This window comes from Oreochromis aureus, linkage group 6 (genome assembly GCF_013358895.1).
Source record: "Oreochromis aureus strain Israel breed Guangdong linkage group 6, ZZ_aureus, whole genome shotgun sequence".
In the NCBI taxonomy this organism is placed as follows: domain Eukaryota; kingdom Metazoa; phylum Chordata; class Actinopteri; order Cichliformes; family Cichlidae; genus Oreochromis; species Oreochromis aureus.
Window position 1 is genome coordinate 39,759,633 of NC_052947.1, and position 22,843 is coordinate 39,782,475.

General features: G+C 44.4%; 2 protein-coding genes and 3 non-coding genes across 6 annotated transcripts in view; 1 reads left to right on the forward strand and 4 right to left on the reverse strand.

Annotated features, from left to right (window-relative positions):
* Positions 1–853: 853 nt before the first annotated feature.
* Positions 854–1,908, reverse strand: LOC116320270 (small integral membrane protein 26). Its single transcript, XM_031739840.2, has 2 exons — positions 1,691–1,908; positions 854–1,228 (listed from the first exon to the last, which is right to left on the reverse strand). The coding sequence occupies exons 1-2, from the start codon at positions 1,812–1,814 to the stop codon at positions 1,056–1,058; spliced, it is 297 nt and encodes a 98-aa protein (XP_031595700.1). The 5' UTR covers positions 1,815–1,908; the 3' UTR covers positions 854–1,055.
* A 501-nt stretch (positions 1,909–2,409) lies between these two features.
* Positions 2,410–2,481, forward strand: trnae-cuc. The gene has a single exon. It is a non-coding gene; the product is annotated as a tRNA-Glu (tRNA).
* Positions 2,482–2,633: 152 nt separating this feature from the next.
* trnay-gua lies at positions 2,634–2,721 on the reverse strand. The gene is given in 2 exon segments: positions 2,634–2,669; positions 2,685–2,721. It is a non-coding gene; the product is annotated as a tRNA-Tyr (tRNA).
* Positions 2,722–3,053: 332 nt separating this feature from the next.
* The window catches only part of LOC116320242 (E3 ubiquitin-protein ligase DTX1-like), a 37,807-nt gene continuing 18,017 nt past the window's right edge, over positions 3,054–22,843 (reverse strand). For both annotated transcript variants that reach the window (XM_031739802.2, XM_031739803.2), the window contains exons 3-12: positions 19,528–19,742; positions 18,562–19,439; positions 8,457–8,518; positions 7,661–7,822; positions 7,486–7,547; positions 7,231–7,397; positions 6,987–7,140; positions 6,811–6,900; positions 6,200–6,298; positions 3,054–6,109 (exon numbers count right to left, since the gene is read on the reverse strand). In XM_031739802.2, the coding sequence (XP_031595662.1) occupies positions 5,978–6,109; positions 6,200–6,298; positions 6,811–6,900; positions 6,987–7,140; positions 7,231–7,397; positions 7,486–7,547; positions 7,661–7,822; positions 8,457–8,518; positions 18,562–19,439; positions 19,528–19,742 (2,021 nt within the window). In that variant the 3' untranslated portion in view covers positions 3,054–5,977. The remainder of the gene's footprint in view (positions 6,110–6,199; positions 6,299–6,810; positions 6,901–6,986; positions 7,141–7,230; positions 7,398–7,485; positions 7,548–7,660; positions 7,823–8,456; positions 8,519–18,561; positions 19,440–19,527; positions 19,743–22,843) is intronic.
* trnay-gua lies at positions 9,871–9,958 on the reverse strand. Its single transcript is given in 2 exon segments — positions 9,871–9,906; positions 9,922–9,958. It is a non-coding gene; the product is annotated as a tRNA-Tyr (tRNA).

Genomic DNA, 22,843 nt, shown 5'->3' on the forward strand with positions numbered 1-22,843 from the left:
CCTGAGAGGCTGTGAGTGGAGCGATGCACAGCAAACATTACAACAAAGACTCCGGTAAGGGAAGAGGCGGTGGGCTCTGTGCTGCTCACTACACAGTTCACGTGCATCTGTGGAGTTTCTCTTCCCTCTTTGTTTTTGGTCACTCGGTATTCCGGGTGGGCAAAGACTGTCTCGGTCACAGCCCCTCCACATGTGACTGAGACAGTTGTTGGTCACCTGGGATACCAAGTGGCCAACAACTGTCTCAGTCACATGTGGAGTGGATGTGACTGAGACCTGGCTGGCTAATGAGACCAGTGCATTCTACGAGCTTTCACTCATAAATGTGGGATTATCAGATCTCTCTGTGTTAAACTGCAGAGGAGGTGTGGCCTGCTCATCCACCTAAATCTAGTAGGGATCTAATACAGGATTTTTCTGATATTTAAACTGAATGCGTGCATAAATATCCATCCATCCATTTGCTTCCGCTGATCCTTTTCAGGGTCACAGTGCTTAAATATATACTACATATTAATTCTTTGGGATTTTAATATCCACAGTTCTTGTACTTTAAGGCTAATTGTAAAAGGTTTTTACATCTTTAAATGCTCTTGAAAAACTTTACATCTTTTATAATCTGAGCTCTGTGGTCTGAAGGATCTCCTTGGAGTCGTGGTTTTATTTTCCAGAGAACTGACTGGTCAGCTGGTGGTGACTTCATACCTCTTGACATCTCTCCTAAACATAAGGTAAATGGTAAACCACCTCTGTCACACTGAAAATCCAGGATTAAACCTCACTAGGCCCCAAATCCTGTTCCAGCCTATAACATGAATCACAGATGAACCCTTAATCTTTCTACCAAAACAAATTTCAGCATTTTGGGGGTTTATTTACACATCATGAGCATCTGAATTACAGAACAGTACTGAATACTATTTACAGTTTGATACTAAAAGCTGGCTGAGGCCATCAGAGCAGGACAGGTGGATACGCAGCTGGAGTTTCCTTAAAAAAACAAAAACATTATAATAATGTCCTCACAGAAATACATAAATATTAACTGGACAGGTTCATTTGTTGCCGTCTCCAGCCCCTCGATCGCCGCTGAAGGATGAGATGAGATTGTAGATCCTTGTGGTGTACGGGACAAAGTCTTTCTTATAGGTGATGACCGTTTTGGAGTGTGCCGTCTCGTAGACCTCCTGGTTTGGATCCTGCGGCTCTTCCACTTCTTCTTTTTTCACTGAGTAAGAGGAGGGCAATCATAAACATATATAAGTATATGTGTCAGCAATAAAGGCTAGCACTGTGTAAACAAACTGGATCAGCTGATATTGAAAATAAATGAAATTTGTTATTTCAGACTAGAGAGAGAATCTGTTTCTTATACGCCACAGCTGCAGGTCAGCAACCTCTGTTTTGTCCTGTTTGTGGCTCCTTCCTCTCTCACCAACAAGCAGAACATGAAAACTCAGAAAAGTCTCAAATGTATTGCATGCATTTGCAGGAAGAAAGGGGCACGTGTCAGAGCTCCTCTTAGATTCGTCGCATTTTAATATTTTTTCAGTTTCTTCACAGTAAATGAGTAACATCTGCCAGCATACCCGATGATACTCATCAAAAACAGCCTGTTAAATAATTCGGCGTACTTCAGTTTGAGAATATTGTTTGCGCATGTGTGAATTTCACAGTTCACGTCGCTCACCTAGCGCGACCTCGCAGCGACCTGTGTATTTCAGGTAAGCGTACGAGCCGATCATGGTCCAAATACCAATCGCGTACACGGCGGACACTCTGGCGTTCCACTTCAGCAGATCTTTGAACTTCATGGCTGCTTCACTCCACAGCGCTTTATCTTTTCGTGAACGTGTTTAGGTTCGTTTCGCTAGAGCGTTATGGGCGCCGCCATGACAGTCATCCCGGAAGTACTAAAAAATAACCGGTGGCGTGTTTTTTCGGTGGCGTGTTTTTTTTTTTTCATTATTTTTTAATTTTATCATTAAAATTTAGACATTTTTTTTTTCAAATGATGATTATTTATGTCACAGGGTTCCGAGTTAAAATCGCTCACAGTTCATAGACTCCCGCTATTAACTTTATAAGTGCAGGATATCACCATGAAACTGCCGGGGTTGAAAAACATATTTAAGCTCTGTTCAAATCAAATCAGTTTTACACAGGCACTGGGAGAACAGGCCTTCATAAAAAATGCAGAATGGATACACTCCATTATGCACCAGCCTACCAAGTCTGAGATGCAACACACCACTCGGTTTTCATGCCAAGTCCAGAGATCTGGTTGATGAAGAGGAAGAGTATGGGATAAAATCATATTTCCAAGGCCTTGAACATTAAGTTATATTGTTGGTCGAGATCAGCGTCAGTAGTCTTTTTATCCTCATACTCGTAGCTCCCGTGTATCACTCCCTGGTGGTCTAGTGGTTAGGATTCGGCGCTCTCACCGCCGCGGCCCGGGTTCGATTCCCGGTCAGGGAACATGCTTTTCTTTTGATTTCACATGGACACATCCGTTAGGATACGCGCGGTTATCGCCAAAACGTTTACGTGGAAAAACTTTGTTTCATTTCATAATCCTGCCTTTCACACATATAGAGATCTTGGCCAAAGTTTTTGTGAAAAGAAACCACTCCTTCGAGCCGGATTCGAACCAGCGACCTAAGGATCACTGTGATCAACCTCTACAGTCCTCCGCTCTACCAACTGAGCTATCGAAGGGGGATGCTGACCACACAGCGACACAGCTGTTTTGATAAAAATATCAATGTAGCCATTAAAGATCTGACCAACACAATAATGCAGTTTCAGTCTTTCTTTCTTTTTCTCTCCAGCAGTTACTCTGGAAATATTTACACTTTCCTTGTTATGTCTGTGACGCTCTCCCGTCCCTTTCTCTCTATCCCATACTAACACCCAGCACCAAACCTCCCACCTTCATGGATAAAAAGAAAAACCCATATTTAAAAGTGCTCAAACGGCCTCAGACACTGCACACTTCAGGTCCGGATCAGCCAGATGAGCCAGTCAAGACAAACAGAAATGAAACTTTGTTTGTTTCAAAGCATTCTTTTATTAATAAAAAGACAATTTAAGACCTAATTGATCATACAAAATCAGCATTCTCCTCAGTCGCTGTGCAGTGTTTGAGCCAAAGAGCTGAAACTGCATCAACACAAGAGGAAGTTGTGATTTTTTTAATAACATTTTCAGATATTTTATTTGCTGCTGAATGAAGGCTGGACGATCCCATCTACAAATATCTGCTGCAAAACCTTCAAATGTCTGCAGAACAGCAGCAGGACAGATGATATGTAGAAACCTCACAGAACAGCAAGTGTACAAGGTGTTTGACTCTCTATTCAAATTCATTACATGTCACACTCAGATAAAAGTCTACCATCAAATTCCTTTTCCAAAGAAAAGATGATGCAAATCAGCTTCTGTACACTGACAGGGGGGGAGAAAAAAGACATTATATTTAATAATACTGCCTTTGTAAACACATTATGACATAAAAAAAAACAAAAAAAACAAAAAAAGAGCATAATCAATACAACATAAATGTACAAAAAATGAAAAGAAGGCAATTTAATCTATAATAGTGTCAAGAAATATGCTATTAAAAAGCAAAGGTGTACCTAAATACCATTAAAAAAAAATGTAATAAAGAAGTGAAGGAAGTACCATTGTCGTATTCACCAAAATAAAAGCTTAAAACGGGAGAATGTTGGTAGCATACACAGTACACAGACGTCGAGATAAGAGGTCATTTAGAGACCCAACTCAGAGACTGAGCAGAGTGTTTTCAGTCGTGGAGACAAGTGGAGAGACAGGGTGGGTGCACACTTTTTTAAATGAACCCTTTAAAATCACAGAGCGCATCATCATGAAATGTTGTCATGGTGCTAATGTGTGCTGATTGGTCCGTTAAGGATTTACGATTGGTTTCCAAATGATAACTCAGTGTGGGTGCGGCTAAAGCCCAGCACAAACATCCATGGGCGTAGAAGCCGCCGGTGATCGTTTTGGTTGACGGTGATTTTATCAGGAGGCTGCCCTAAACTGGATGGTGGTGCCGCGAAGGTCCTAATACTCAGGAATACATTTCACTACCTGTTTATTTGACACCTTCTATTGAGAACTTTCCCAAAGAAGAAGTAAATTTTTAAACCATGAAATTTGCAATGTTTTTCTACAGTTCCCCAGAACGCCATTTATTCTGGCCCATCTTACAGCGTCTGAAATCCCCCCAAAAGAGCCAATCAGAAGTTACTTTGAGCTGTGTGGTGGTGGGCGGGCACAGCAAAGATGATGACCTAGTGTGGTTTCTGTTCTCATGGGAGGAGCCAGAGATGTTTATAATGTTTAATGTTTGTGGGCTAAAAAGCTTTTAAGTGGTCAAACCTTTGAACTTTTTAATCAGAATCGACTGGCGAGTCTATAAATGCAGATGTTTCAGAGATGAGGAGATTCCATCTGTTTTCTATCAGCAGCCTCCTCCAACACAGCAGCGTTCAAACCAGCTCAGAGGCATAATCTCTCGAGTGTGTCCAGGGCCTGAAACACCTCAGCTGAGCTCCTGCATGACAAGCTCCTTAGATACCTTTGTGGAGGAATCTAATTTCTGCTCCTTGTATCCTCACTCTTATCCCTGCCGTCCCTACCTGCAGCTCGGGGGCACACGAACATCGTTTGCCTGGCAGATCTGCAGATTAACCTTCACCCTCAGATTAGCCTGTTTTTGAAGGTACTAACTCTCATCCATCTGCTTCATGCTCAGCTGCAAACAGCTCCAGTGTGAGAAGGAGGTCACTGCTGGCCAAAGCCCAGTGATAACGAAGACCTACAACGCCATAAATTTGATGTTGTTCTTTTTAAAAAAGCATGCACCAGCCTTTTTTTGGCATTTAGCAGATCTCCTGAGCCCTCTCCGTCCTCCCCGACCTTCAGACCTCCTGCCCAATCTGATCCCAGCCTCACGCTCGTGTCTCCCTCCTCTTTAACCGCTACCCGAGACGTTCATTCAGCTCTAATGAAACACTTCATAGAGAGAAAAACTGCATCCAGTGAAACCCTGTGATCTGTCAGAAACAAAAGAATGAAATAAAGAAAATGGTACCTGTGTCTAAGGTTAACTCGTACCACAGTGGCTCGATAGTAAGACTCCGAAGGCGCCCAGCAGGTGAGCGGGGGTCGGTTTGGTCTTTAGTCATTTCACACACACACACGATCGCACAGAGCTGAGCTCGTGTAAAACCATCAGGTTAAGAGGTAAAATATGGAATAACTGTAAATGAGGAGGATTATAGTAACAATGAGGAAATAAAGTGGATAACTCAGCCTGCAGACTGACATGTAGTTCAAAAGAAAACCCGCCAGGGGGCGCCGCAGCACTGCACTTCAACCGCAGGCGAGCAGGTGGTTTGAACAAAGGCAGCACTCAGCCTCTCTCCTCTTCTCCGAAAAGTTAGTGTTACTCTACTCCTATCCTACGCTACGTCCATGCACCATCCCTCGTTCTTCCTGCTGCCCCTCCTCCCTCTGTCCTTACACCCCCAAGCTGCTCTGTAGTCTTCCTCTCTTTGCCCTTCCTCTCCCAGTTTTTATTGAACTGCGCTAACTTTTTTCCTTCTTTTTTTGACTCTTTCCCAGTAAAGTAAACTTTTTATTATTTTTTATTATTAGTAATGATTCACTCTGACCGCTGTCATTTAGTACCTAAATCCACCTCTTCCTCCTCGTCACTCTGGCTTTTTTGAGCTGCTGCTGCTTGTTCAAACTTCCACTCACTGCGGTTGATGTGACTGAAGAAAATCAGCATCCCCCATTAACCCAAATCGCCCCTGCGCCCCCTGCTAAGTGCTGGCAGAGAGATTCTGTCTCCTCCTCCTTCTATTATCTTCATGGTTCAGCCTCCTCCTCTTCCTCGCCATCCTCCCTTCCACCCTCCGTCTCCTCCTCTCGCGTTGCCCTCTCACTTCTCCATCAGTGCGTCGTCCTCCGTGATGCCCTGAGCTCGCAGCTCTTCCAGGACGTTGTCGAGGTGTCCGGGGTCAGGGAAGCCGTGGCCCGTCAGGTTGGAGCCGAACTCCGTCTTATGATGGACCTTAAAGTGAAGGGAAGCGACGGGAGAACGTGTCGGTCTTTACTTCACAAACTAACAACCAATCCGATTCACTCTTAGGTCTGAAGTTACCTCGTTCCAGATGACGGTGTCTGACTCTCCTGTAGTGCTTGAAGTACCGACTGAGAAGATCAACCTGCGGTCCCACGCCACCAGGAGCAGTCTGAGTACCTGAGGAGAGGCGGGAAAAAATTAGAGATTCAACCCAGCCTAAAATCAAACATCCATATTTTCATGCCGACTGCAGACTGGTTACAGGCATTGTACACTGTGAGGCACTTGACAATATTAGAGAGAGAAAACCAATAAGATAACCCCCCCAGTGACAAGACCTTGGTGAAAGTGGGGAGGACGATACCTTTTAACAGGAGGAGACCTCCAGCAGACCCAAAGTAAGGGACTAAACTAATCAACTGAAGTGCCCAGTGCATCATGGGAAGTCCCCCTGCAGCCTGAGCCTTTAGCAGGATGACAAAGGGGTCACCCAGACAGAGAAGTGGTACCTCGGGAGAGGAGCCTGGTAGCAGAAGTCTCCGCCTCCCTTTCTGCTTTGAGCTTAAGTATGCTGAAGTGAAGTGTCCATCTCTACAGCTGACATCTCCAAAACTGGGCGACCCAAACTGAAACCATCTAAAACTAAACAAATCTGACAGCAGGACGAATGGATGTCTGTTGGTGGTTACCTTGCGTCCTTTCTCGCTGTCTGGGAGGTAGCAGTGTCGGGGAAAGCCTCTGGCAGTGAAGGGCTTCCCTGGATTCGGGTGCTCTGGTCCCTGAAAGGAGAGGAGCAATGTTAGAGGGCGTCAGACGCCACCTGTGAGGGCCAAACTGGTCCAGATGTTTGAAGTGTTGGAGGTACCTGAATGCCTGGTGGGATGTTGTAGATGATGCGTATGGTTTTGCAATCGGGGTGGCCCGGTAAAGAGTGTGGGATGACATGGTATTCCATCTTCCCTGCCGGCTGGTTTCCAGTCTTCACGCCGTAGATGGTTTTACAGGTGGGACACTGGAGACTGAGAAGAGAGGAGGAAGCAGATCCATTAAACGGAGGACTTTCCTAAAACCCGACAGGACAATGAGGAGGAGCGTGGTCTGGTTCTAACCTGCCATCCTTGTTGCCGTTATTATACATGGCCACCAGACACTGGAAGTGGTACTGGTGCCCGCACTGTGCCAGCCGTCCAACTGACTCCGCCCTGGACACAGGCCCCACCCCTGGACCCTTGTATCCAGACGGGCCCCCCAGTGGCTCCATGCAGATGGTGCAGTCCTGGGAAATATTCAAACAGAGGAAAGGCTCATTCCCCTTTATCTCTGCACGTGGTATGAAATTTCATGATAAAAAACTGAGGTCTCACCTCCTCTGGTGGGCTTTTTACTTTTTGCAGGTACTTCTTCACCACCTCCTCTGGAGTTTTACCTGCATACAGAGAGAAGGACGGGAGATGACGGGATGAAACCTGTGGCTGATGGTTAAACATCTCTACGACTGTGAAAGCTGGAAGGACAGAATGGAGAGATCACCACATGTACCTTTGCGAGCCTGTTTCTTGGTGGTCTTCCTGCAGCAGTGGCCGAAGCCGGGCACCGGCTTGATGTCGCTCTTGCTAACAGGCGGAGGGTGAAGCACGAGCTTCGGAGGCCTGGTCAAGCACACGGGCAGAGCGGCAGCGCTCATCAGGATTCCTGTGATCCCTGAAACGCAAACAAAAGAAACAGTCTGGTGAGAAGAGCGGAAGACATCACGCTTTGGTTTCTGCATTCGTACTAATGCTAAATTTGTTTATATTCAACTCAATTAAATTGTATTTATACGGCGCCAAATCACAACAACAGTCGCCTCAAAATGCATTTATATCGTAAGGTAGACCCTACAATAATACACACAGAGAAAAACCCAACAATCATATGACCCCCTATGAGCAAGCACTTTGGCAACAGTGGGAAGGAAAAACTTCCTTTTAACAGGAAGTAACCTCCGACAGAACCAGGCTCAGGGAGGGGCGGGGCCATCTGCTGCGACCGGCTGGGGTGAGAGAAGGAAGAAGAAGAGATATACTCAAATATTTATAAATTTAGACAGTCAGCCATGGAAAAATCTGGTGGTGGAGCACAGGAATTATGAAAAGGTGACCTGCAGACTGTACAGAAGAACACCTGCCATCAGATCCTGACCTACTTATGTGCTAATGATGTTACTTGTAACAGCAGAACTGAAAGTCGTGGAATCCATCCCATTTATATTGTAATAAACAGGCAGTTATGCCAGTTATTCGGTTTCCCTCTTGTAGCTGTACTGAGATATTTGAATGTCTTGGATAATTCTTACCGGCCAGTGCAGGGTGAACAGGACTGGATCCGTTGAGGTTCTTCACCGGGACGGTGGGCACGCTGCAGGAGAAGACAAACCGTTTAGTCCGGTGTGTTTTCACGCTTCCTCACAGGCGGATCAGATACAAAACCTCAATACTCACTAAGAAAAACTGATGACTGTCATTTTCACACAGGTTTCGCACAGAAAGACAAAAATGGAGCCAAATAAAGAATAAATTCACTCGTTATTTTTATCTCCTCGATGTGTCACGTACGCGTCTTCTTCCTCTGTGCACTGTTTTGTTTGGAGGAGTGTGTGAGGGACTGCCGGGCTGTGTGTGTGTGTGTGTGTGTTTATGAGAGCTAATCCTCGGAGTTTCCATCTGCTCACTGAGCTCAAAGACATGGACGTCACACAGCTGCTTGCTGGGGATTACCTGCCTCGTCACAAAGCCCATCGTCATCACCACCTTGCAAAAACACACTGACTGAATCACATCAGTGAATTTCTTTCTAACAATCAATGTTTTTTTTCTGTTTTTGTTTCACACTGAAGCCTCAGGTCAGGTGAAAAGAAGTCTGTTATTATTATTTTAACAGACTATACCTTTTTTATTCTGATATCTACACACTGCAGATCACTCAACAAGCTCGTTTTAACATTCAATCACCAGATTTAAAACTACCACAGCCCATTTTGAAATCTGTAACCCTCGCATCTTTTTCTGTTTGCTCTGATTCATTTGGATCTGACTGAGTGTGAAAAAGTGGGTGAGAACACTATTTGTCCATATTCTTAATTAACATTCTTGTTTTGATTTAGCCGTATCTCATATGTATTCTGTAATAGGCAAACATGTACTACCCGGGGTTTGTTTATGTTTTGCACTTTTACAGATTATGTAACAGAACATCCTGGTTTAAATCAATTCTGACAAGTTTGTTAAGTTAACATGTTGTTTATTTCAACTGTTAACTGGTTTAGTTTAAACTCACCTTACCTACCTGTGTTCCAGGATCAAAAGGAGGAAATGTACTTTCACTTCCTGTATTTATAGCTTCCTGGTTAATCTGAGGTCACAGGAAGAGACCAGGTGAAGAAGGGGGAGAAATTTGTAGCTGATTTTAGAGTGTTTTCAGAGAAATGGATTTGTTGTAATATGTATCAACTATACACTGCAGAGTTTGATTTCTAGGAAAGAGTAGCAGTACAGGTTTGAGTATAGAAATGTTTGCCTTGCCTACCTAATGGAATAGTCCAGTGGACTATTTAAGCAGATGAACGCGGGGGGGACCAGGTCAGTGTAGCTGTGTGCATTTTGACCTTAATTTCTGTTGATTTAAGTTCAGTTATGTTTTTTTGAACTGAGTAAACTATGGAGTTGAGTTTCTTATTTATTTTTTTGTAAATATTGTTAAAAAAGAGCATCTCCTTCGAGCCGGATTTGAACCAGCGACCTAAGGATCACTGTGATCAGCCTCTACAGTCCTCCGCTCTACCAACTGAGCTATCGAAGGGGTCGGCTAAGCTCCCCCTGCTACGACACAAATGCAAACAGGGAGCATGTGAGCGACAGCAGTGATGATCTGTTGTTTCCTGTTGCTGGTTAAGCTTTAACAGGCCGCTAAGCAGCTTTCACTTACCTCGCTCAGCGACGCATGACCACGCATGAGCGAGTGACTCACTGCTATCTGTGTGCATCAGGAAGTGTGTGAGAGGTGTTTGTTCACGCTTATAAACAGATAAACAGAAGGTCTGAGGAGAAGAAGAGTAAACATACGCAGAGATCCACTCGAACACCGAGAACCTCCAAACACAATTTACACAACAGTGAACACACCTTCTGCCTTCAGCTCTCGCACACAAGTTCAGTTTATAAGCAAAGCTGTTTGTGTGCAGTCGTGTTATTTCTCCTACCACACACACGTGGATCCGCTTCGCCTGGCGGGACATATAGTTTCTGTGTTTTTATGATCATTTGCATTTTCCACTTGCAAACCCCACACTGTGTTTGTGTCAGTGAACTGAGGCTAACAGATAGAGAGGAGCAGATTGATCAGGCACAAGCTTTGATTTTTCAGTTTCTACACAGCAAATTTAAATTTCTACAAACCACATTTAGTTTGAAACAGAAACACGGGAATAAAAAAGGATGAATAAAAACTCGACTATGATGACTTTGTTGTAATCTGTTGTTGATTAAAGTATTACGAGTAAACATTTGTTAAAATACCAAAATTCACTCAAACAGCTCAAGTTTTAATTTTGTTCTACTGGTTTTGAAACAAAGACATTTTGTCTGGTAAGAAGTACCAGACGAGATTTATTGTTTTCCCCGCATATGAATAATTTGGCGCCCACCGCAGGGCTTTTGGCCAACCATCAAAGGAAAATCACCGAGACTTTGATTTGGTTTTTAAAAAGCTTTAAGACGGGTTTAACTTTCTCAAGCTTAAAACAGACAACTGTTGTTTTTTAAAGCAGGATAACGCAGTGACACAAACAGACTCTTTGCCTTAACAATAAACGGATCAATCCTGCTTAGTGTGCAGTCAGCCCTCCACTCAGTTTATGTATTAACTTACTTAAGGCGGTATGAGGCACGTAGTGCACCCACATCCCTGTACACATCATTACAAACCGAGGCAGCAGCCGTCAGCTCTTACAGTCCATAAACTTTTGGACAATGTGCCAACAAATAAATCAACACAGAGGATTTTAAATCAAACAATCAAGATGTGATCAAAGTCCACACTTTGAGCTTTAACTCAAAGAGTTTAAGTCTTGCATTTACTGTTTAAGAATTACAGCCATTTTTACATGCAGAGGCAAGCGTGCAAAAAATGTGTCACACCTGCTGATTATGAGGCTGAGATGAGAAAAATATCACCGGTGAGCTTCCCAGTGTCTCATAAGGACGTGGACAGCATAATCAATGGTGAGACAATGAGCTGGATCAGACATCCGATCCATTTCATTCAGTTACGTTATTTTCAATATACAACAAGAATCAGTGTCGAGTTATACTGATAATGATAAATCCTCACAATCCCCATCCCACATCCTCCTCCAGCAGAATCCATCAGTGCATTTTGAGGACCAACAACTGAATCATGTCAGTTCACATGAAGGGTCTATTTTAACAATAATCCAACTGCTGTGTGTAGCAGGACACGTCGTAATCTCGTCATATTTCCATCTGCGTTAACGAGCTCAGCGTGTAAAACGAGCGCTCTGCTGTCGTGTGCACTCAAAGTCGTTTAAGCTCTTAAAGATTTATTTATGACAACAGGCGAGAAGCAGCACGCTCGCTGATGACAGAGGGGAAACACCGACACCATGTTGGATCTGCACCGGATCAAGTCGGCGAGTGACGACGACGACGGCGATCTCACACACATGCGGGTGCTAATCGCTGGCTGCTTCTCGCGGGAACTATTAATATTTAATAAGCTGCTGTGTTAGCAGGAGGAGAGAGTGACAGTCTGATCCTGGATAAGCCTCGCGGACTTCAACTTAACACACTTTCCAGCTGCCCCACTGATGTGCTGACTGCCTTTATTCCATACTCCTGCATCAAAGTACGTCCATTACTTCTGGTTCCTGAAGGAAAAATCTCAGCTTCATCTTGAAGGGTCACATTTCTCCCCTAAATATGACCTTTAAAGGGAATTTCACTGAACTCTTATTCAAAGGAAAATCTCTCTTCTTTCTGCAGACACAGCGATCTGTACTTAGGAGGGTCCTCAGAGAGCTGTGTGTGTCCTGGAAAAATCTGTAAAATGCAGAGTGATGAAGCACTCATCACATCTCTGTGTTAGTGTCAGCCCAACAACAGGTGCATCATAATTGTGAATAAAAGCTGAACTAATGTTGTCTATATCTACTTTTAACTGCAAGTCCACTCTGTCCCAGGACAGGAGGAAGTAATCGGCAGACGCAGGAAGCCCATGAGCGCCGATAGAAATACAAGCAGCAAAGAAAGAGACTTTTCAAAAAGAAAAAATCCCGTGTGCGCCTGGGGGGAAAGGGGATGAATGAGACGAGTGTCTTGACCCCCCACGACCTCAAACTGCCCTCCATCCCTCCGCTGCTGCTCCTCCCGCTCCCCTCAGGCCCAGATGGTCATCAGCTGGGCTGATTTAGACAGCAGACAATAACACACTCACTTACAGACACACACACCCGAGCAGGCTTCCTCTGCTTTAAAAAAATAATTTGATGTGACAGAAAGTGCTGGACGGGTTGTGCGACATTTTAAATGCATGCTGGGAGAAGGAGGGGCATGTGCTGAATGAATAATGGCAGGCTCGATCAGAGGTTCAGAAATATTCATGATAAAGTTATGTAAATGTTCTAAAGAGGCTGTCGGAGCTGCCCCGAGTTTAACTCTGTAATGGGTGTAAATGTAAAACGCAGACATGTTTGGTCTGGCTGTCTCGGCTCACTCGTCACTCCTCGAGGTTCAACTTTCTCCTGGAGCTGAAAGATTGTTTCAGGCAAATGTGAGCAGACTTTTGTTCCCGGTAACATGTTTCAACATCAATTTAAGAGAAAAAAAGGGCAAATTTGAAAAGAAAATTTTGCCAATTTATAAGAAGAAAATGGTCAATTTAATAAAATGCGTGAGGAAAAAAATCTGAAAAATAAGGGATGAAAGAAAAACAATAATGAGGAAAAAACAAATTTATTAGCAAGAAATTGCAAATTTATGAGAAAAACCTATGAGAAATATAGTAAACTAATAAGAAAAGAAATCTTTTTAATTGATCAGGAACAATATTACTTCACTTTTCTAGTTTTAGTTAAAAAGAAACTGATACATTGTAACTCATATGAAATAACATAACTGAGTGTTTCTGATTGGTGATGATTCTGATGAATAATTTATCGGTTAATTAAACCGAGGAAAAGAATCTGACCGCAGTTTAACAAACGCAGTGAAACACGAATGAAAGGAGCCTGGTCACTGTGACATCACCGTGAGGTCACACCGTCCTGCTCTCTCCATGTTGCTCCGTCATTATTTTTCCCCACCTCATGTCTGTTTTAGTTTTGTGTTTATTTTGGAATTTGTTCATCTTTGGGACTTTTTTTAATCGATAATTTGCCTTTTTTATGGTTGGGTTTGTTGTTATTGCAGATAACGACCAAATAAAAACCTCTATCATTTGTGTGAGTGTGTGAAAAGCAACAGATGAGACTGAGCTCAGCCTGTCTGTGGTTACAGCTCCCCCTACAGGCTGCTCACGCCAAAAACTGCAACCTGTTGGTGAACTAAACAGGTGTCGCCCCCTTGTCCCCGTCCTCGTCTCACCCCCGATTTTGGCTTCATTTTTCCTCAGTATGCTGAGTCTGTGCAGCCCCCCCCCCCAAACTCAATCACTCCCTTTGTCCTGTTTTCCCACAATCCCCCACCAGAGAGAGAGAGAGGAAACATTCTGCACTGCAGCTCCTGTTAGGTCCGTCAATATTTACTTTTACTGTGTGTGTGAGAGAAGGACAGTGTGTGTGTCTGTGTGTGTTAAATGCCTTCACAGCCGGGCAGCGCAGCGCCTGTGTGTGTGTGTGTGTGTGTGTGTGTGTGTGTGTGTGTGTGTGTGTGGTTGGCCTGATTTCTTGCAGCACTGTGATCAATCTTTTGACAGTTTGCTGACTCGTTTCTTTGTCATGGACTCCCCTCCCCTCCTTGTCTCAGTCGCTGTCTGGCTGTCCACACACACACACACACACACACACACACACACACACACACACACACACACACACACACACACACACACACACACACACACACACACCCTTGATCACTGTCATTTGGGGGGTTATAAGCAAACACTGTCTGCTTCTCCTCCACCTAGAATGACTCTGAATATGAAGCTTCAGCTTCTTCAGCAGCTATACCCGGGGTTATTCCACCATATCCACCCACCCTGAAAATTCTTAAAGTAAAGTCAGGCTTAAAATAGCTCAAAAAGCAGAGCAAAAGCAGCTCCTTGCAATGAAGAGAAAGGTATTCATATATGAGGTAGAGGAATAGAGCTGAGATGAGAGAGAGAGAGGGAGGGGGAAGGAGGAGAAGAAGTGAAACCCAGCAGAGGCTCGGTATTGTGCTGCTAATGCAGTCCAGGCTTGGATAATCCAACAAAGGTTACTGTGGAGACCAACAATGAGGGTCCGAGGGGCCCCCGACCACCGAGACGCGACAGGCAAGGAGGGAGGAGACGGATGGGGGGAGGAGGAGAAATAAAAATCTACATCTCAAAACTGTCTGAGCCTGATTTCAGTTTTAAAGTCTGTAAGATTCCCGTTTGTTGATCTGAAAACGCACCACTTCCTGTGCAGGGGAAGGCTTTTTCCTAAGAAAGGAGTGACACAACTACTGGTTTCAGGCTTTAGTCACTGCTGAGTGACACCATGGAAAGTTGTGGTTTAGTTTTTCTCTGCTGCAGTACTGAAGACTGATTGTAACTGTAAACTGACTGAAATCAGTCTACGTGGGTGAAAGAGCAACACGTTTACCAAAAAGCTGCTTCTGAAACTACTGGAGGTGGACTCGGTCGGCCCTCTGCGTGGGAATTTAAACCCGGGGTTGTTTTGACTCAAACATGGTCGTGATTTATCAAATATCCACCATATTCGAGCATTTTATTTATTTAATGAGCGGTATGCTCATTTTCTAATACACAACAGGGAGACCCGACGAGTCGCCCCCTGCAGGCCATTAGAAATAGTGCCAGTGTAAGTCGCTCCCATGTTGGTGTCACTTTTCACATCGTGAAGCTACATATAGCCGATACTGCTGACGCTGCCTTAACTCACCGGGGCTGCTAATTGGCTTTTACTCGTGCTACGAAACCAATCAGATAGTTCTGTAGGCGGGATAAACCTTCTGGGATTGGTTATAAAATCAGGTTTTTTCTATCATTACTTTTTCTATAATCTTAAATGATGGTTTGGTAATTAAGTTTAACACAAAGCCATGAGATTTAAAACAACCTTATTTACCTTTTTTGTGGCTAGTCAACTGATAATAAGTGAATATGTAAAGCAAAGGTGAATCAAGTTCAGTTGGTAAATCATCAGAAGATCAAAATGAAATCAATGAAACCTAAAGGAACCCGAGCTGTGGCAGTCTGAAGCTCAGGAAAATGAAAAAAGAGGAATTTGAAGTTAACGGTCAGCACTCGCTGGCTTTTCATGAGTTAAACTCAGCGCACTTCAACTATTACTGTGACGTCTTTGAGCTTTAAATGCGTCTTCATTGACTCTCTTGCATGAAACAGACTTTAGTGATGACTGACCTTCAGCTGTGTGAACACTCAGTTTTCTCTCTTGAAGAAAAAGGAGCCTCAGAATGAATCCAGCAGCAGTTTGAGCGTCAGTGTAAACGAGACTTTCTGGATTTTCTTTGTTTAGTTTCCTCTGTGCTCAGACCTTTTCGTCGACCATGAAGCTGTTACGTATTTATTTTTTTATTTATTTTTGGCCGCTGACCCACGGCCTCCTCGCTCCCTCGTCCGTCCTCTCCTCTGCTCTCCAGATGCCGCCTCACAGATGGACAACATGCACAACGCTCGGCTGAATTTTATTTATTTGACTCGAACACACAGTTTACAGGAATGCAAGTAAACAGTTCCAAGGTCGGGTTAACCTTTCAGAGCTCCAGTCTGGTCTTGATTTTACTTTTTACCAGCATTTATCTGTTTATATTTATCTGCCATTACTATTAACAGGTTTAAATCTCAAATTTCAAGGACACCAGAATTCACTGGGTGAGGATGGTTGGTTTATTTGTATTTTATTTTTACTGTTGGGTCTAAAACTCTAATTATACTTCTTTATTAAATCTTCTGAAACTGCGATCTTGCATACACCATCAGCGCAGCAGACATGCATTTATGCAGCATGGATCACTTGCGAGGGCTTTGTTGGATATTCGAATAACATAAACGAGTAGTCTACACGACTATTTCTGGTCTTGAAATATAGATTTTACTCATGTTTTACCACAGACCCCAAAGGGTTAGCCAAGTCTTGTTATGAAGGGTGTTTTGAGAACTGGTTGTGAAAACGCACACACCGACTCTAAAAGGGTGTCCTTACAGGAAGTGACCAGCAGCAGAGACCATGGAAAGTCAACACAGGAGGCGATTTTCCCATCACACATCGCTTTGTTGCTGGCGGTGATTCCAGGTAACCTAGGTAACCCTCTACTTGATTTACTGCTGTGTCATATGTCAGTTAACAGAATCATCTGCTGTCATTGGTCTGCATTTTTATGGCTTGCCTTAAAATAGAGAAATGTTGAACTCGGGACCCGCCCACTACATACGTCTGTCGTCTCTGATCTTCATGTTTGATTCAGTATGACCTGATACTAACACCTGAGCCCAGAAAACATCAGGAAAGTGTCTACTGAGGTCACAAAGGGAGGGAGATGAGGCCCGGTTTCCCACAGACTTCTAAAGGACCGAAGTCTTTCTTTGACCGCAAGGATCGCCCCCTGGTGGCCTTTCAAAGGAATACGGGGCTAAGGCACCTCTGTCACTTTACAGATCTGGAAGCTGCGTCAATCTTCGACACTGTCTATGTTTTTACTAAAATCCAAACTAAATAGTATTTGTAGCTTTAACCCCATCAAAAACATGATTTTCAGACTTCTAAGTTAGCTACCGGGCACGTCCCAGACACCAAATCTCATTCTTTTTCACCTCTGCCTGTTTATAAAATCAGCCACCCTCAGGAGGGAAAAATAGTTGAACAAACAAATCTAAGATACCAAAACTAAAATATTAACAGAGAGGCAGCTCTGAATCGCACCTCTAAAAAGAGCTACTCGGAGTCTCACACGGCTCATTACAAACAGAGAGAGGACGCTGTGTGTGTGCGCGCGTAAATATTTAGCACCTCTTACTCAGGCGTGCATATCTGTAACAACGTTAGTGCATGTTTGAACATGCAGGAGTGCAAACTGTCAACAAGACACTTCATCGTGCATGTCTGTACATATTTGACTGCATTAAGACTGCGCAATTTGGGAAATTCACGAGTATGAGATGCAGACAGACTTTGTTTAAAATGTAAACACATACTGATCCCGTGTAACTACACGCAGTTAACATCGAATAAAAGAGATATTGAGCCATTCTGCTGAGACGAACAGACCAGCTGTAGCCCAAATTCAACTTTAGAAACAGCAGGAAAGAGCAGTTTTAGGAAGCTAAGCTATGCTTACTGCTGCTAATTTTAGTGGTTCAGCTTGAAAAGCTGCAGTTCCTCCCCACAGACTGTTAAAAAGTCCAACTTTACAGCACAAATAAACATGTTCACAGCAGGATTCTCTCTTTAAGTAGGACTGCACAGTGTTTTTATCCCTTTTCCTCCATCCACACATGTTCAAAAGACGTCCTGCACATTTTTAAAGCCTCTTTTTTTGGTTTGAGATTATTTCCTAATGCTGGTTTTCATGTCACTGCCTACCTGAGCTACAACCAAAGGGGAAAACTGCAGTTCACCACAAGGCTGCAAGCTATGCAAATTTTTGTTGAATAGGACGAAAACTATTACAAATAAGAGGAAATGCTGCTACAATTAAGGCTGCGAAGCTTCTGAAACTGGCTGAAGGTGATTGTCAGCCATTTTAAAAATACAGATCCACCAGAAAAATGATTTTCAAACAACAAAGCCATCCTAATAACACTCAGCAGCAGGTTTAAAGGTCACTTGGACAGAAATAACAGTGCATGAGAGTCAGAAGACTGTCCTATAACACCAAATTTCAGCCTTCTGTTGTGTATTCAAATGAAATAAAGACGACCTTCACATGCTAAATGCCTCTCAGCTCTACGAATGTGGTGCACAAACAAAATCTTTGTCCCTGGTTTAGTTTGCTGCAGTCTGCCCACCTGCTCCAAAACACATGTTGATGTCTTTGGATAGTTCCTTCCTTCATCAGCTGTAGGATGGGTGTTTTTAACTCCTTCACCCGGATACTAGAGCTATGAACGTGGCTGTTTTGACGTTCCACCCTCTTGTACAATTTTGGTCACTTCTGGCTCCACACAAACAAAATGCTAAAGTTCAAAACAAACCGTCCACGTGTGTTTCATTCACTCACCCTGAAGCTATGAGCGCTCTGGACTGAGCCATGGCAATCCTCTGCAACGCCGGTCTGCTCAGGCCGGCTAAGCTTGATCGCTGCGGTAAAGGCGCGTGGCACACTGTCGCTGCGGATGATGCTGACCGCTGCGGCTTCATCACCACCGGCGATGGAGTTGGCACAGGAGAAGGAGGCGTGGTTACGCTGCTGGCAGGGGTGATCAGAGTGGCGGTTGGCACCGAGTCGCTGGCTGAAGATGAGGAATGCTTGGGCGGAACAGACGGAGGGTTCGGGTTGGATGTGGGGGGCTGAGGTGGCGGGAGCGACGGCGGAGGCGGCCTGCTGGAAGACACAGAGATCCCCATGGAGGAGGTGCCAGCAGTAAGGGCGGCGAGAGACTGAGCGAAGAGCTGGGCGTTCACCCTCGGGGAGGCGGTGTTCTTGGAGATGGCGAGGCCGTGCGGCAGCGTCTGATAGTAGCTTGAGTTGGCGTTCTGCTGCTGTCCCCGTCCAAGGGTGGCTGATTTCGATGGACTTAGCGGTTTAGAGGGCGGTGGTGCTGAGTTCTTGGGTCGCTGCATGGTTAAAGATCGTCTTCCCAGAGTCTGTATCCCTCCTCCTCCTCCTGTATTGGCCTTCACACTGAGGACCAGCATGCACTGCTGGCAAGAACAAGGCTGGCCTAGTGCTGTGGCTGGCAATCCTCCATTAGGGTAGACAGAGCTTCCGACCCCCATGCTGGCTCCTGACACCCCGACGCCCAGCAAGGCCCCAGTCAGGCCTCCGCTCGCGCCTACACCTCCTCCTTTAGGTACAGGGAGCGGACCGGACACTATGGGGTAAGCCATGTCAGCACGCCGCTGGATCCTCCGACACCTCTGGCTCTGTCTGTTCACCTGCAGGACGACAGAAAAATGAATTTTCAGACATAAAGAAATAAAGATCGCACACTGGAAGAACAGTTCAGGGTGCACATGAACAAACCTGCGTCATGTTCTGAAAATCAATGAGGTAGCAGAAGCCAAGTGGTGTCAGGTCGAGGCAGGGCTGCTGGCGACTGTGGGCACTCTCGATGGCGATGGCCACTTCCATGTCATACGGTGTCCATGTGCCTGCGTCGTTTTCCCACTCCCACTGCCAACCTTGACCCGGGGCTGAGGCTGGATCATAAAAACTCCTCCGTACCGGACGGATGGTTCCTAAAAGACACAAACAAAACTCTGGGTGAATTTCAGCCTCTTTGTCCTGAGGACAGCTAAGTAAAGATGCCATGCAGAGATGCAGGGTTTAAATGTCTAACTAAGAGCCTCCGTTTGATCCAGGAGATGCAAATCCCTTTGGATCATGAAGGTCAAATCTGTGCTACCTGCTGTGATGACAACTAGAGAATAAAGACGCAACCAAAGGCAAAACAAAGCTAGTAGAATTATGAGATCACAGATCTCAGGCCTCCTAGGTGAGGCATGTCCGAGTGAGGGCAGACCAGGACACACTGGATTGATAATGTCTCTCAGCTGGAGTGGAAAAACCTCAGAGACCCACCAGAAGAACTGGAGTATGGCGGTCTGGGTGAGGGAGGCATCTGTGCTTTGACTGATGCCCCAAAGAGAAAGGCTCGGATAAGTGAGAGAAAAATAAATGGATGAGGTTACTAAGTTAATATGAAATATTAGATTTTTATAAATGTTTTCGCAAAAATTAACAAAATTAAAACCTTCAATGCCAACAGAGTCGGTCACTTTTCTTAGATTTACTTTGCTTCATTTCTGGTCGTGCTGCTTCTGTGCTGGTGTTTCATGGTGGGCGACTAATAGGGGCGGAGTTTCTAACACAAGTAACACAAACACAATTACACGATTTAGTCAATCTCAACAACTACTGGCAGTGTGGAGTTTATATAAAAACTAAATAATCACGCTTTAACATATTTCATATTTGCCAGAGTTAGAAACCTGAAGGTATTTACATCGTAAGAAATCTTATTTTTAATGAACTATCCAAACTTTTCAACCTCACACGAACTAACGGTCAGCCATGATGGTTGTAACACACTTAGGAGACTCTGCACATCTCAGAGGAGTAACTGACGTTGTAAACAGAACAGCACAGCAGACCCAAAACCCAACAAAGAAACTCATGAAAACTCCAATAAAGATATGAAAAAAAGTGAAAAGAGAAAGCAGAGAAATTTGCCTCGAGTCTGATCACATGAGCTGAACTAAATCTGTGGGGAGAATTGATTTAGATATATCCCGATTCTACCCCGAGAGATATGATCTTGTGGCCTGATCGGTCACCCCTAAGTGAATAATAATCTAATTTCCCATTAATAGGCAGCATGCCTGCAGAAAGAGCAGAGACGCTGAGAGGAACTGAAAAGGGCAACAACTGATGGCTCCATGATGCAGCCTCTCGAGCTGCATGCATGATTTTCATTAAAATACTTGGATGAGTTTCCACCACAACAGCTCCACAAAGGGGACGGGAGAGTCCTCTTCTGACGATCACGTGCTCGCATCATTGCGTTTTCACTTTCAGTCTAAGCAGCACTGACAAACAGTCTGCTAAACAGTCAAAAGATTTTTTAAAATACCACAAGAAATACTCGGAACAGTGTTTCTCTGTCTCCCTGTGGGGCCGAGGGATGGCAGGAGGCTCCCTAAGCCAACCAACCAGAAACTACCACGGTCTCCAGGGGGAACGGGCTATTCAGTCAAAGCCAGGGCAAGAGCAGGAGGGCATATGTGTGAGAGGCTGTTATAAAGAGGTTATACTGGCAGAGTGGCATAAGCACACAAACCTAAAAAAACACCAAAGGAGGTGAAGAAACAGAGACAGAGCGAATGATCGAACTGAGATATCAAACTCTGCTTTGTGCCTGGAGATGTACAGGAGTTCACAAGAACATCCTCGGTGTGTGGGACAGAGGAGAAACAGTGCTTCCCCTCCTCCTCCTCCTCCTTCACACTCTGTTGAATGGACAGCACAGCAGGGAGCACTTGACCTGCTGATTACCATGAGAAATGTAATTTCTCTCTTTCAAACTGCAGAGAGAACAAGTTCATTCAGCCTGAGACGAACAGCAGACTGAGGCCGACCCTCGCTGCTGTCTGTCTGTCCGAGGAGAAGGGCTGTCTGTCCTTCGTGACCTTGGCCCACCGCGAGAGCAAAATGTGAAATCTGGCCAGAGATTTCCTAAATTTGGAGGCAGAGAGATCCAAAAAGGTCTTAATGTTCGGTATGTCCCCAACCAAGATGAGAGTGAGAATTTAAAGTTCAGTCAAAACTTGTTGGTGTTTTCAGGTGAGAAGAACCTGCAAAACACTCAAGCAGCCGTTCCTTTGTGATTAGAGCTGCGTCAAGCCCAGAAAACACCAAACATTACACTAAAAACCACATATAATAGGAACACTTTAGCAAGTACAGACATAGCTTCCTTCATTAGATCCCCTGCTGCTAATGCACGCTCCAAGTAAACACAGGACAGATTAGGGCTGTTCGTTGTCACTGATGCTCAAACCAGATCGTTGAGTCAAATCTGATCTGTGATCCAAATATTGGATTAGTGCATACCTACACAGAACACCACGCTCTGTACATGTACGAACGCAGGAGGTGGAGGCATTGTGGGAAAAGGATTCACTGTTCTGCATCTGTGTATTTTGTGTGTAGTTACAGCTTAATCTGTGCTGGACTCCCACTCAGCAGGCCAAGGTCTTATCACAGAGAGGACGAGCTGCCCTTTGTTTCTGAACACAGTATGAACATCTGAAAGGTTTCCGTGTGCATACCCATCTTTTTCTGCATATCACACAGCCTTGACAGCTCATTTCCAGACAACTGCAAAAGTCATTTTCACGCATGCACCACGGCCCTAATGCTTCCTGACATCCGAGTCTCGCATTTACAGCCATTATTACTTAAAAAGGTTTAAAAGAAGAACCATGTACCAACAGCTAACATGTAAACTAGCAACAGTCAAGTTAAAACCTACAGCACCCGTTAGAGTCTTGGGACACATTGTTATGAATTTTCTTTTAATAAGGTTTCAACCACAGACAGTATCAAATGATTTGTGTAGCTACTTGTTACGGTGAAAACATTGTGCACTCCTACTTCCAGCATTGGATGGACTTTGTACTGGGAAGCTGGCAGGTTACAGACCAGTTGTTCAATCCAACTGATGCGAACGTCCGCCTGGTAAGTCAAGGTTGCCGTGGATGTGTAAAAACAGTTAATAGCTTCGTAAGTATTCACTAAGCTTGAGAACATCTGACATTTCCAGGACTTATTTTACTTT

Coding starts and splice junctions, on each gene's coding strand:
- LOC116320270 (XM_031739840.2), bottom strand. CDS start 1,814: ATGAAGTTCAAAGATCTGCTGAAGTGGAACGCCAGAGTGTCCGCCGTG. Junction 1,229..1,690: donor TCGCTGCGAGGTCGCGCTAG/GTGAGCGACGTG, acceptor CCTCTTACTCAG/TGAAAAAAGAAGAAGTGGAA.